Genomic DNA, 15645 nt, shown 5'->3' with positions numbered 1-15645 from the left:
TACTCAGGAAACTTTTTATAAGGCTAGGGCCATGTAACTTGCAAATCCCTCAGAAGATTAATGGTCTTAAATCTCTTAGTTGTTAGTTCATCAATTTCCTTCATTAATTGGGGGCAATCCTTTTATTAAACAGCCTTTGAAAACCACTAGAAAATGTCATTACATGCTGTACTCCTAGAAATCTATAGGTCAGAGATTAAAAGGTTGCCTGATATACTATAGTAGTTTCCCTTTTCTTCACGTTTTTGTTTTCTTTATAAACAGAGGTCACAAAACAACAGGATCAGTGTTCAAAATTGGCACCTTCCTGCCATTAAAAAAATAACTTGTTTTTTTTTCAAAATGGTTTACAAAACAAAAATAAAAATAAGACATTCTTACAGTGTTCCTACAATACATGAATCAATATAATAATTTCCATTATAGAGGGTTGTAAAGTTAAGCCTTAGTTAATTTACACTTCTTTCTTATTTATTACGTAGTGTTTTGTTTTTAATCCATTAATTATGATTACATAACATTTATACTGTGATAGCTCCCAGAAGTCAGCTATGTCAAGGCCCTAATTTGCTAGGTGCTGCACTAATTTAAAATAAAACCAGTCTTAAGTCTATTTTCTTTCTCCTTTTCCCCAGGAAGGGCAGTTGCACATGTCTGTATTTCTTGCTATTGTTGATGGCCCTCTCCACTGGAGATTTTCACAATCAACCTCTCATTTAAAACCCAGAGTTTTTAAGTGTGTCAGTTTTACAGCGAGTGGTTGTTTCTGGTATGAAAATCCAATAGAAGAAAGGTGGGAAGCTAGGTATGTTAGGTTTTTGTCTCCTTTATTGTGTTTTAATTTGACGCATCCATTTCTCCATTTCCACTATGTCCTAAAACTCTAATGAATCAAAATATTAACAAAAGAGAGACTATTCTTTTTCCTATCCCTGGCTAATAAGAGCCATATTGCTATGAAAAATCTTGAAGAATTATGCTAACTGAAGGCCATGATATTAATTGTGAGATCTAAAAGGATTACTAGTGGTCCTTTAAAACAGACCACATACAGTTGTTGAACCAATCTGACTAGTAATCCCACCCCAATAATATTCTACCTGTGAGCAATCCCACTAGATATGAGTAAAGCTTCCAATATTCCCGCATCCTCATCACCATTAGTCACCAGTTGCTTTATAATTTTTGTTAAGCTTTTCTGGAATAAGGTGCCACTGAAACAATATCTAAAATTAATTTTCCTTTAGAGCAGTACATACTAGATAAGCTTTTTTTTCTGAAGATCATACTGATAACAGAAAAATAGCCATTGAAGAATGGTTATTTTTCTGTTAACTCCTTTCTCCAACTTTTCAGAAAACTAACATAACATAACATCCTTTATGTTCCTATTGATCAAGTACGTAAAATGAAACCCTTAGTACCGACAGGTTTCAGAGTAACAGCCGTGTTAGTCTGTATCCGCAAAAAGAAGAACAGGAGTACTTGTGGCACCTTAGAGACTAACAAATTTATTAGAGCATAAGCTTTCGTGGACAAGAAGTGGGCTGTAGTCCACGAAAGCTTATGCTCTAATAAATTTGTTAGTCTCTAAGGTGCCACAAGTACTCCTGTTCTTCCTTAGTACCGAGTTTTCCTGCAGCCAGTGATTAAAAAACAAATAAATATAGGATCTGATTCCCATTTAGACCACTCTGGCAGTTTAAAGAGGCCTTAAAGTGGATGTAAACGTCCCAACAGTTCTGTTTATTAATTTTATGACAAATACTGTGGCCAAATTTGTAAATATTAGTAGAATGGCAGAACGGAACATAGGGTTTAAGCATGGCTTAAGTGGTGCATAGATGATTTGTGCTGACCTTATGCATAGGAGTGAATATGACCCTTAGAGTAAGACTACCCTTTCTCCCGGTCATCAATGAATCCTTTTATTCTTACATTGTCCCTTCTTTTATCATTCTCGGCACCATTAGTTTTAAAGATCCCACCTTGTCCCTCTCTCTCCATTTGCTTGATTCTGGTCTGAAGATTCAGTGTCTTCTCTTCAGTCTCTATTACATTAGATTCACTAATGTTTTGTTTTTAATACCTAGTAGTTTGGAGTGAATATCAGCTATGCATGCCTTGATCTCTCTTAGTAACTCATTTGTTATCAATTTTTGCAGCAGGAAGGGTGGGTGCCTGCATGTCATCTTGTCTCCATCAGTGTGTCAAGACAAATACACCCAAGCAGTCAGACTGTTGTTTCATTCTGCATAATAGTTTTAGAGATTTTGTTCCTTTTCTGCTAGTAGTGACTGGATTCTTTCACATGATTTTTAAGTTTGGATGACAATCTTGGGGACCCTATACAGGTGGATTCTGCAGCTACCCACTCCAAACTGGGAGCACAAACTGCCATCAGTGACAAAAATTTCCCACCCCACATCTCACCTCCATCCCTTACTGCAGTTTTTGGATAGGTAATTTAAATGGGCTTATATAAGCAAGAAGGAACTATGGGTAAATATAACGCACTATAAATTGTGACCCTAGTTATCCACCTGAAACCTCCACCTAAAATGACTCCATTAGTACAGCAGACCCTGGCTAAAACTAATAATCTACACACTTCACAATTCACACTCAAAAATGGTGGTCTCTCCGTTCTTCTCAGGCAAGATTTCCTGGTTGGAAGCCTCTAGTGGGATCTATTACCATGTCTTCATTACTTTAACTGAATTTTATATAGTGTGTTTACTATGAAATTTCAAATAATCAGAACTAAACTTTCTGTTCAAATCCATTAGGCTGTACTATAATTTAAACTTGCTGTTTTATTGTGCCAACCAGTGAAAGGTAGAAAGGGATAAGAAACACAATTTTTTTCAGTTAAACTGAAGTGTTAAACCTATATATTTACCACTATGACATTTCATTATACTGCTGCCACTGGCCCTTTTAAAGCAGTGCAATACTGAAATTACACTCTCCCTCCTAAAACGTGAGGTTGCCTGAGATCACAGTTCAGGATTTGGGCCCTGATCCTGCAAGCCTGTAGCATGAGATAATTTTGGTATGCATGCAAAGCTCCACTGAAGTCAGTGGGGCTCCCCGTGAGTGCAACAGCCTCCCCACATGCTATGTGTTGCAGGATGGGAACCACAATGTTTACTTCTACAAACCATCCCCCTGCCTTTTTTATTTTATAAGAGGCAGAGGCTTTTCACACATATGGATACTATTCTACTGTCTTCCCAGATTGGAACAAACAAACACCACTGTAAAGGCAGATTTGTGATCTATTGTACACAGCTGTAAAGTAAAGAGAAGCACAAACAACGATAATTAGATCGAATGGCAAGGTACAGGCAAGGGACTTCAATATGAAAGCTCACTGGTTTGTGTTCTAGGGTGCTACAGCTTTATTTCACATTTTAAAGGTCAGATAAAGAATAACTTCAATATACAGGGGTTAAGCAAAGGATCAATTTACAGCATATTTTTTCCTGTGGGTAAGGGGGCGAGGGAACAGAGATTACTCTAATCTCATATCATTGACCCAGAACGTGTTGCTAGGCAGGTGGCTGGGGATTGCGTCAAAACCTTTTCATGGATAAGTCTCTAAAGAGTTTCCACTGAATGTCACTACGGATGCTAGTGAAGTAGAAAGGCAAATACAGAGGAAAAGGGAAGGAAAAGCATCAGTAGTAAACATAATTTAGCTTACTAGAAGAATCTATGACAAACTATACTAAACTATGAATTTTACAGCACAAGTAGTTACTTTATTTAAAAGGAGTAAACTGTTTGTTGGTTAGTTTTCTACTCTGCTTTTCATTAAAGCTAACCATTCCATTATTACCCTATATGTATTACAAAAACTCAGGCAAGATGGTATCCCTTCAGTATAATACTGGAATGGCTTTCTTAACATTTTCAATCATGTCAAAAATGTTATTTCCCAAACTGCATTGTTTGACAGCCCCCAAAGGTAAAAATGTTCTTCAGATTAATAAAGGACAAACATGATCGACAGAATCAAGGGGCATGGATACCTTTCAAGGCCCAGGAGTGAGTTTACCTTGCGCTATTACTTCAACACTAAGGTCCCTTCACACACGATTGATTGATAGTGGAGAGTATAAAATATAAAAAAAGACTGAATGTGGACTTAAAGAGAAACGCGAACCAATCTGCACACCAATGTTGGCATGCTGAAATGTGTGTTAAGTGATTTTGCATTTGGGGCTTTACTATGGTGGATGTTCTTTGGAGAAAAGCGTAAGTTTCAAACCTGTAAAGAACATCCTAGAGCAGCATTTCGCAGTATATAAACACACAGAATGATTTAAGAAACATATTCCTCACAACTTCCTAGTTAAAAGAAACTGATTTTTTTCTTTAAAAAAGGAATTGCAATGGAATACCTTTCCTGAGAGAAGAAAACACGTGCAGGTATTTTGTGAATAACACCTCTTGGTTATAGGGACCTAGACTGTACTGAAAATGTTATAGAGAATAATAAAACGGAGAGCAAAGAACTAGGGATGAATTTTGTAGGGATATCCTTGACCACCTAAGGCTTAAATGTGACAGAAACGCTACACTTCCAATGAGCTGGAGGACTGAGAAGCAGACAGCCACACAGCTGGATTCTGCACTGTTTAACTATTTGTTGTTGTTGTTGTTATTATTTTTATTACATTAGTGCCTAAAAGCCCAAACCGAGTTCTGGGCTCCACTGTGGAAGGCACTGTACAAACTACAGTTCCTGTCCCAAACTGGTCACAATCTAAATAAATAAGACAGACAAAGAGTGGGAGAAAAGTAGGATTATTATTCCTGTTTTCTTCTTGCACCCCCTCTGCAGCATGGAGGCCTGCCCAGGCAGACAGTGAGTAGAGATTGCTAAGGGGTTCCCCAATGGGTTTGTACACAGAGTACATTCACAAGTGACAAACAATGTTTAGGAAGGCAGGCACTAGCATGTTTGAAGGATTGTTGGGCCTAAGGCCTCCTTTGTCAGTTTTATTATGCAAATGCAATTCCTTTACAGCAAAATCTACTTACCCAGACCTTGCCCAGAATTTGGCCTAATAGGAGAAAACAGGAACTACACAGCAAGTTACTCCAAGAGGCAATGTGGAAGTTACAAAAGTTCTGTACCCAGTAAAATATGTAGCAACATGACATGGGGAAATAAACGGATGCATAGGAGAAATATCAAAATCTGGAAACTGTATTACTGCTATAAAACCGTCAGTTTAATCATATGGAAATAAGGCCACCTATCTTATAAAAAATACAACTAGTCTTGTGACAAATTAGAATAAAAGTAACTATGCAGATTTGTCGTAGTTGTTGGTCCCAGGATATGAGAGAGAGACAAGATGGGGTGAGGCAGTATCTTGGTCCAGTAAAAGGTATTACCTCACCCACCTTGTCTCTTTAATAAAAGTAGCAGTCATGAGTCAACAGCTTGGGTCATCAAGAAAATTGGAAAATGTGAGGAGGAGACATTTAGGTGATTTAATGAAAATGACACTTTCTCAATTCGTAGTCACAGGATTCCTTCAATTGATCCAGACAAACTCATACAGACAAAGCAGATGAAGGCATATTACCTTGCTTTGCGAATGTACAGCTGGGGACAATGTTGGTGCCTGTGGCACACAAACAAAGTAAAGTCCACATCAATTGTCGAACCTGGAACACTCATCATCCGCTCAAAAAAAGTTCCTAAGCCTGGGCCTAAGAGTGACAAAAACAAGTTAAAAACTATCAAGGAATTTCACCAAGAAATTTCTTAACCCATTAGTAGGACTGTTTGAGCAAAATGTGATTTCAAATTTAGGCCATGATACTGCGCTATGCTCTACTACCATGGCAGATCAGGACCATACACGGTTAGCCTTTTTATGTAATGTTAAGCAAGATAGCTGAGATTATGCTTTTCGAAGTATAAAATGCTATGTTAGGATTAGTTTTTCCACAGGTCTAGAGGACAATCATTTCTGTTAATATGTTGAAAACCACACAATTGTATTAATCATAATGATATGTAAGACTACACTAATTGTTTTAAGATTAAAATAATATTAAATAAACTCTTACCTAAATCCACATGACTTGGTACGAAAAGAAGAATAAAGTGCACTTCTGGTACTGCATTAAAAACTGTCCTGGACAAACAATATTACTTTATTTAGTCTCAGTAACGACACACATCAAATTTAGCACCAAGTCTCTTAATGAAAGAAACTTTGTTCTCCAGTGCCTGAATCTTCCCTCATAAATACACATGGCTAAAAAATTAAAATGTGATTTCTCAAAAAAGATTACATGAAAATTATTAAGGCCTTTTCACTGTTTTTTCAACCCCATTTCTTTAATCTTCTAATCCTGTGATTTCATATAGCTTTCTTTTTATATCAGTTCCCCAGTGGTGAAAAATTAAAGATGCCAGATCTCTGCTGGCAGATATTTGACCTGGAATCTGGATGAGCTGGCTTTTACAGTTACAGGGTAACTGTAAAGCCGACAGAAACAGCACCAAAGGCAATTTACTCTATTTATGTAGGGATGCCGTGCACTGAACCTCACTAACTTAAGCAGCACTTTGTTTGTTTGTGATTTGAGCTAGCACTCTGCTATATTGTATTATTTGTACTGCATAGTCTGTACCTAACAAACATTTCAAAGGATAACCTGCAGACAATGATTTTTCAGAAATATCCACAGCTTTTAGGCTTCCTGCACAACTGTGCACTATGAACCTTCCTATCCCTCCACTCGAAAAAATCAATTTGTCCCAATGACCGCATGATATTTATGTCAAGAACAACAGCAAAAGATATAGCAAGAAATTACACTGTTAGGATTACACTGTTCAGAACTGTAAGAGTCTAGCTTTGAAATCTAGAATGTACATCAGGCTACACACAGTTGTGTCATGTCATGTCACATACTGAAATTGTTAAGAAATTTAGTTAATTTTCTTAATATTTACCTTTAAGCTTTTTTTGTTACATTACCATCTTTTAATTCCACAGTCTCTACAGGTGAGAGTTAGTAGGAAACTGTACATGCTTCACTATGCATCAACTTACACATCAACTCACCTAATGATTTCTTGGGCACATCCAACCGCATATTCATCATTTGCCACAAAAAGATGCATAAACAGTGTATTCAGAGGCTATAGTACAAAGAAACGAATGAATTAAATAAAATAAGATCATGCATATAGTGTTTTTTAAAGTAATTAAAATCTTAATATACAAATTTAATTCCCGATCCTGTCAGTACATACTTACGTGAGTAACTCGACACACATAAGTAGCTTCATTGACTAAATGGGACTAACTGCATGGGTAAATTTACTCATGTGTATAAGTGTTTGCAGGAGCGGGGTCTTAATGATTGGATTTGTGTGTGTGTCTCTCTCGCTATGCAGTAAATTAACAAAAAAAACCCAAAACACTTGACTTACACTCAAGTTTGATATTACAGTTATAAATTTTAAAGTACCAGAGCTACATTTTTAATTTAACAAAACTTGATTGAAAACACTTTGTAATTTTTTTATACAGAAAGCAAAAAAACAAATCACACATTTCTAAAACAGTTATTCTGTAAACTGAGACCCAAAAACAATGCTACCATATGAAAATGTACGAATTGCCTGAATAATTCACATGTGGCTCAGTTATTCTTTACGTAATGCAGCCATCCCAAATTCATGCCAATAAAACCTTTACACTATATCATCATATATTAGCTACATGCATGTTTACGTCTCCATCTAGAGTAGGGTCAGCCTAAAGATTCATATTTGGCATATACTGCTCTGCAGAGCTAACCTCACAAATGTCAGCCAGAGGAGTACACCTGAAGTGGAGAGGGAAACTACAGTTCGCTCATCAGTTTTGTCTTTTCATCCTTATTCCAAATGGTGAGACAATGAAAGCCTCGCTTAGACAGAGACACCGATAGATCATTCCTTTCCATGTTTTTTCCTTTCTTCTTTGCCTTTTAGATATGGAGATTTTCCCTGATCCTTGGGGTAATTTAATCCTTAACTAAAATCCAAAGTCCAGATTCACCAATATGCAATGTAGCCAGAGCCTGGTTCCAGCAATGCAAAGCAGCCATAAATATGGTATAACTGGCCAACTAAACTGGATTTCCTACTGTTTTGCATTGCTGGAGCAGCAGGAAGCAGCCAGAGTATACCAGTGAACCTGGCCCTAAATGTCAGGATCCATTTAGAAAACAGAGATGTCTTTCCTTTCCTTTTTTTCTTTTTCTTTTTTAAATGTATAGTATTATGGAAGAGAGAAAGATGGAGGAGAGAGAGAGGAAAGAGAGACTGGGCTGTTAAAGAGGTCCAAGTGTAGGACTGGGAATCAAGAACTTCAGTTCCAATCCTGATTCTGAGTAGGGATGTTAACCAGGACATTCCTGCCAAGTTCAGTTTGGGTAACTATATTCTGCCCATGTAAATGCCCCTGAGATTTTAATTGGATGTAGCATTCTTTACTTTATGACCTTAAACTAGTTTAGTGTTGCTGTGCTCTGAAAAAGAGACACTTTCAAATTGAATTTTTCAAGGGAGGAGGGATAGCTCAGTGGTTTGCACATTGGCCTGCTAAACCCAGGGTTGTGAGCTCAATCCTTGAGGGGGCCACTTAGGGATCTGGGGCAAAATTAGTACTTGGTCCTGCTAGTGAAGGCAGGGGGCTGGACTCAATGACCTTTCAAGGTCCCTTCCAGTTCTAGGAGATAGGATATCTCCATTTATTTATTTATTTTATTTAAAATTGTATTTTCTGATATGCCTTAATCCAATAAAGCACTTAAGCATGTGCTTAACTTTAGCTTTCATTTGAAGTCAACAGGAATACTCATGTGGCTATAGTTAAACGCATGCTGAATTGCTTTTCTGGATCAGGACCATAAAACACTTTTAAAATGACATTCCTCAATTTCAAAAAATCCTCTTTTTAAAAATATAAAAAGGGTGGTTCTGCTTTTTGCCCATGTTCAGAAAGGACTTCAGGGCAGGCATGGGAGCAATAACATCACACATGCTCAAGCTCTCTCTTTTCCACCTTTTCTCTGTACACACTTCTGCCAGCTGTCTCTTCAGGTTCAGTTACAGCTTTGTTGATGATGATATTGGTGAGCACCCGGTGCACAGCCTGGGGAAAAGCATGCACCATCAACAATACAGTGGGATCAACTGTATTCAAAATACTGTCAAGTGCACAAAGAAAACAAACTGAAAAAAACATAGCATTAGTGTCTTCAGTTATAATAACTTTAAGAGTTTATTTTAATAACAGTATACACAACAATTTCAGATGGCACTACTGGAGTTGATAGTTTATTTAAAACAGTTGCCTAATATCACTAGTGGATAACATTATTTCTAGGTAGTTTGCCTATCACTTGGATAATTTCAGTGTTGCCAACTCCAGATGGTCAAAAATCATGAGACTGGCTTAACAATAAAACATTTTAGTTTCTCTATTTGCCTTCTGGGTTTTGAGCCTTTAGAATTCAAATTTTTCAGCTTTTCTCCACAACCAAAAAGGGCTAGAAATTTCCTTTTATGAAAAAAGTAACGTGGAGATTCTCGCATAATGATTTAACTCCAGAAGCTAGGGCTTTCAGAAAAATGCCAAATATAGCAAGACTCTCAATAAAATTCTAAGAGCTGGCAATGCTGTAAAAACGTACGGGGCTTTAGGATGAGAGGTAATGTTATAAAATCTAATATGTTATTTTCTAGTTTTGAGAATGTTTAGGACCCCAAGTGATGTGCTTTCAGTGAGTCAGAACATTTGTGTAGAAAAATCCATTGGCCAATTTAGTCAAACAAAAAAGAAATCACTTGGAATGGAAAACAAAACAAAAATCTCCAGTAAAAGGAATACCATTTTTTACGCTGATCTTCCCAAATCCCAGGGAATAGCAATACAGGTAACAAGGGTAATGCATCTCTAACATCGGTTGCAATTTAATTGTTTTCCCCCTATATTGTACCAAAAATTGAACACATACAGTATTCAAAAGGAACAAAATGAAAACCAAGTTGAGGTCCCTCAAGTGAAACACATCTGAAACAAAATAACTACTTACTGTGCACTTTTTATCACTGTAGTTTTCATGTAAGAATGATTCCCAATCAGCTTGATCAACAATATTCCAATTTGGATAGTCCAGAAATACAGCATGGGCAATAACCTCATTCTTCTTGCTGAGTGTCACAGCAAGATTAGCTTTTTCTCTGTGGAAACAATTTCGATTTGCAAAAAAGTTAAAGAAATGACAAAAAGAAGATTCAGAAAGTGATTTTAGATTTCTTAGTCTTCAAGTTAACAACTGTTCAACAGCATCATGAGGGAACCAGAAGATAGGGTCGCTGATACTATCTATACAAACACTTCCTGCCAGTAAATCCATCTTCTCTGTGGGACCAAGAGAGTTTAACAATCACATTTTCAAAACTGGCCACTGATCTGGGGTCCTCTGATTTTAGATGCCCAACTTCACAGAATCACAGAAATGTAAGGCTGGAAGGGACCTGAAGAGGTCATGTAGTCTGTCTGCCCACGCTGAGGCAGGATTAAGTATACCTAGACCATACATTTGAGCCATATTGGACCCAGTTTTCCAGAGGTACAACTGCAACTCCCACTGACTTCAGCTGGAGCTGTTGGTACTCCCCACTTCTGAAAATCAAGCCCAAGAGATTTTAAGCTGGGCACAGAAACTGAAGCACCCAAAATCAGTAGACACTTTTGAAAATATGGACCATAAAGCTGTGTCTGATTTATTACTGGGTATTTACTGACTACTCTATTAGCCTACACATGACACAACTAGTATGTTATCCATCACTCAGAGAACAAAGGGGACAGCACCTTCTGAGTCTGTGAACCTTGAATCATAGAATCATAGAATATCAGGGTTGGAAGGGACCTCAAGAGGTCATCTAGTCCAACCCCCTGCTCAAAACAGGACCAATTCCCAACTAAATCATCCCAGCCAGGGCTTTGTCATCTTGGATCTTCTTGCTGTAAGGTTGGAGGTGCTGGTAACTTGATGTAAGTGAGAAAGCTGTTTAGACAAAGCTTGTAGCTTTTTAAAGTTAAGAATTGGACACTAGAAAGTGTGTTTTATTTTGTTTTGTTTGTAACCATAATTACCTCATTTACTCTTGCTTAGTATCACTCAGTGGCACCGGAATAGGAGGGGCCAGGGCCCTCCCACTTTTTGAAAGTGGATGTATACCACTTTTGAAAGTGGATGGGCCTGGACCATCCACTTTTTGGCAGGGGCCCGACCCCCACCCCTCCTCTTCCTCCCGAGGCCCTGTCCCCCTGACCAGGCTGGTACAGCAGCTGGAGCCCAGCCAGGGTCCTGGGCAGCTGTGGGGTGCCATGCTGTGGACCTTCTACCTGCTCAGGTTAGAGGGGCCCAAGAGCAGGCCCCAGCCTGCGTCCCCATCCCACGGGCCCTGCACCCAAGGCAGGAGGATCTGTGGCTCCCCTCAGCTGCCTGCATGCAGCTCTTACCAGGACCTGGCTCCAACTGGGGGGGGGGAGGGAGGGGCTACAGCCCGGCCATGGTAAGAGCAGCGAGGGCAGCTGTGGGGAGCCGTGCCATGGTCCCTCCACCTCCCCTGGGCCAGGGGCCTGTGGGGCAGGAACACAGGCTGGGGGCTGCTCCTGGCCCCCTCACCCCAGGCAGCTGGAGAGTCTGTGGCTCCTGGCCCACTCTGGCTTGGGGCAGGGCCTCAGACAGAAGAGTAGAGGTAGGGGGCCCAGGCCCCTGACCCCCCCCAACTTTTGGGTAGGTTCTATCACCCTTGGTATCACTTAAATCTATGTTCTTTATTAAGAAACATATTCTTAGTTTTACTATGAATTATCTCAGTGCTGTTATACTGAAATAAAGTGAGAGTAACAGGATACTGACAGAGACCTCTCTGGGGAACTTGAGAACTGGAGTTCACTGATTATTACCTGCAAGACAAGGTTAAGACTGGCAGAGTCGCAAGGCAGGGAGCTGACACACAATTGAGCAAAGCACTCTCTTGCTGAAGCAGAGAGGTAACACGGTGGCTTATGATTTTGGGTACCTTGAGGAGAATGTCATGTATGGTCTTAAAATGTTGCTACTTACAAAAGATAGATGACATTAATCCTTCCAAAAGTTTTTTCAGTAAAATAGCTGATGAGACTGATAATACCAGAAACATCATGTGCTTCCGTTCTTCTGACAGTGACCACTTCTGTATTTCCTCTTGCAGAAGTTATTGCAGTCATTTTATACACTGTAGCAAAAACAAGGAAAACACTGCTGTTATCTAATGTGAACGGCTTCTGCAGTGATTTCAGCCTTGAAGTTAGTCATTCTAGATGGGATTTTCAAAGGGAGGAAGGGAGTTAGGCAGTTTAATCCTAATGAAAATCAATGGGATTTGAGTGCCTAACTCCCACAGGCCCCTTTGAAAACCATAGTCTCAAATTGGATGTAGTATAATGGTTACCACCTAAAATATTACTGTACAGTGAGGGAATGTTTTTAATGGCCAACAACTGCATGAAATGGTTTCACATTTAGTTGTAGACATTTCTATAATGCTCATCATCATAGTATCCGACCGTTTCAAACTATTTGTCCAAAAGCCAAGTTTTTTAATCAATAAGATTATTTACACTTCAGGAAGAGTGGAAGGCTTTACTGAATAGCCCTAACCCTGGATGCAAATAAAAATTTATTTTGCAGTTCCATGTGCAATGTGTTTGTAGTGTCCTCGTAACCCATTTTGTCCTTTGTATACCTAACAGTTTCATAATATATAATGTGATATGAATTCAGTCCAACTGTGCTTAACCAACAAAATCTTACCATAGTTACCTTTCAATTCTGTTGCCACCTAGCATTAAAGTTTAAATGTATACATACCAAATAATGTCACAATTTAAAGTAAAAAAAACCTAAGCATTAAGGTATGAAAATGAACAGTTCAAATACCATCACAGTTCATACAATAACTCACATACAAGATTATATGTAAAATATAACACTGCCCATTCAAAAATAAAATAAATAAATAAATCTTTACTGTGCTCGCCATCCCCTCCCAGACTCTAGCTATAGACTAGAAAATCTTTTATATTCATCCTCCCTACATCATATACATTTCCCATATCAGCTGCAACCCCAGGCAAACCACCACAATCCCAAGTATGGCCCACACATCCTATCTCAGAACATCTACCAGCACACCTGTGTAATATGAGGCAGAGACACCAACATCTCATCTTATATCTTCCCCTTTATAGAATAGAGACATGAGCCCACCCCAACTTCCCATTATAGTCAAGAGGCCACACCATATAGTATCATAGGTCCCAGTCCTGCAAGTTTATATTTGCGGATCTCTATGCTCACGCTGAGACCAGTATGTTTGAATGGAATTACATTGATGTGGTTCTCTGAGCAGAATTGGGCCTTACTGCCCATATACATTCCAGAACCAACTTCTTCCCATCCGCCTTTCCAGTATTGGGCAAAAGACCCAGTCTACCCCATCCACTGTCCCTACAGGAACTGGGAACCTCACTTTACCCTCCACATTCACCATCCTCACTTTCCAGATACAGACTTTGCATCCAGCATTACTCATTCCATGCTACACATACATTAGACTCTAGAGGCCACTGATCTCAGACTGCCGCATTCATCACAACAGTAGAGAAGAAAATGGCAATGAAGTCTGTAGAATTAATTATATTTTCTTGCGTAAACAATATTTTAAATAAATGTCTTAAATTATAATACTTATGATGACAGGTATATTTTGGTTAGAGAGTTGATAGTTGAATGCTGATTTTTAGAATGGGCAAAGAGAAGGCTCCACTTAATACACATTTACTTAAAAGGTTGTATGAACTGAACTTGAATATTTATCTACTTTTCCTTAACTGTTCATGTCCACACTTTTAAATTGATAATCTTTTTAAGAATTGTAATTGTACTGTATACCTCAATTTTAACTTTTAATGGTAAGCAGAAACTTAACTCTGATAAATATATTTTTTGGTGAATTTCCATGGTTCGTAGTTGGTTGCTTGTGTTCTAAAAACACTATGCAGCTATGAATTTATTTTCTAAATGCTTTAAAATTAAGACTGTAGGAGCTAGGGAAGGTCTTAGAAGGTCCACAGGAGTAATGTCCCTACCATCTATTTCACAAAGTGCACAGACCAAATGTGACATTTTAAGAGCATGGATAGGAAACATATTTTTCTTGCATTAGCTCCTGTAGGTCTAAGATATGCAAAGAAGGAAGTTGGGGAGTGGAGGAGAGCTGAGACAGGGAGCACTGATTAGGAGCAGAGAATCTGGAGAACCATGCAGGTAAATAGGGGACTCTGCTCCCTGCGTGCTCCAATTCTTCCAGTAATTGCCTCTCTGGTTTATCAACATTAAACAAACACTCTTTTTAAACACAACAGAAATTTCCCATCCTAACCATCTTTTCTCTTTAGGTGAGTTGAGGCTTATATCCAAATCAGATCAAATATGTCATATATGTACTTGTGATAAGATTATGTAGGAAAAGGTTAGCACAGCCCCAAGTTTCTGACTGTGGAAGAGTGATGAGATGCACAAATTCCACACTGGATCAGGGAAGAAGGAGTTAATTAACTGTCCTGGAGACAAGGACTATGGGCAGCTCCTCCCACACCACCAATGTCAAGACTGGAAGGAATAAAAATGGACACATTAAGCTTCAGAGTAGGGCTACCCCTGAGGTTTTCTAACTGGAGGGCACACCCTCCTACGGTGTGCAGTGGAATGTTTCGGGTGGGGGTAAGCAGCCACCCCAGGCAGGGCTCGGGGAGGGAACGTCACTTCCACTCCCTAACTCACCAGCCTGTGGGTCAATGTCAACATCCACTGCAGCCGTGCTGATTTCTGCTCCCAGCAGCCTCCACACCCAGCGCTAGCTCTGCCCCCCAGAGACCATCACACACCTTTGCCAATCCTGAAAACCAAAGGGGTATTGTGTCTATTTTTATTTGGGCTGGGGAGGTGCAACCAAGAATTGTAACTGAGAGTGGGTGAGTGTCGGGGGGCACAGTTCAAAAAGTTTGAAAACTGCTGGACTATCCTGACAGTGGGCTGTTGGGTTTGAGGGAGAGGACTCTGGGGGTGGGCTGAGGTTTGGACTGGACGGGGGTGAGCTTTGGCCCAATGCCGTCAGTCTGGGCCGCATTTTAGAGCGAGTGGGAAATTCATTAGCTCACAGGAAGTCTTCCCTTTGGCTCGCTAGCACAGATCTACTGTCTGGAGACAACTCTGTGGTGGTAATCCTGTTGCAACTTACAGTAAATGCTACACTGCCACAAGACTCTGACCCTTCTACAGGGAACAACGGTCCTTCGACGGGCCGGCTTGCCCCTGGCACATGGGTCTGCAGGTGCCAACAGAAGGAGTCCATGGGAAGTGGGGCTGCAAGGACAAGGGACGAGCCAGGTGGTAGTTAGCCAGCCTGTTTTCTCCATTGCAACCCCTTTCCCATGCCCCTCCCACCTAGCAATAGAGGGAAGAGCAGGATGGCCGCAATCCCCAACACCT

At 39.5% G+C, this 15645-nt stretch overlaps 1 protein-coding gene across 3 annotated transcripts in view; it reads right to left on the bottom strand.

Annotated features, from left to right (window-relative positions):
- CFAP61 (cilia and flagella associated protein 61) overlaps positions 1–15645 on the bottom strand; it is a 194932-nt gene that overhangs the window by 178833 nt on the left and 454 nt on the right. The window contains exons 2-7 of one of the 3 annotated variants that reach the window (XM_024110661.3): positions 14938–15052; positions 12178–12328; positions 10129–10276; positions 7104–7180; positions 6097–6164; positions 5607–5733 (exon numbers count right to left, since the gene is read on the bottom strand). In XM_024110661.3, the coding sequence (XP_023966429.2) occupies positions 5607–5733; positions 6097–6164; positions 7104–7180; positions 10129–10276; positions 12178–12320 (563 nt within the window). In that variant the 5' untranslated portion in view covers positions 12321–12328; positions 14938–15052. Of the gene's footprint in view, positions 1–5606; positions 5734–6096; positions 6165–7103; positions 7181–10128; positions 10277–12177; positions 12329–14937; positions 15053–15394 lie in introns of all 3 variants that reach the window. The other 2 variants (XM_065589825.1, XM_008173983.4) reach the window with 2 other exon arrangements.

Source organism: Chrysemys picta, chromosome 3 (assembly GCF_011386835.1).
Source record: "Chrysemys picta bellii isolate R12L10 chromosome 3, ASM1138683v2, whole genome shotgun sequence".
Classification (NCBI taxonomy): Eukaryota; Metazoa; Chordata; order Testudines; family Emydidae; genus Chrysemys; species Chrysemys picta.
This window is presented reverse-complemented; position numbering and strand designations above follow the sequence as displayed.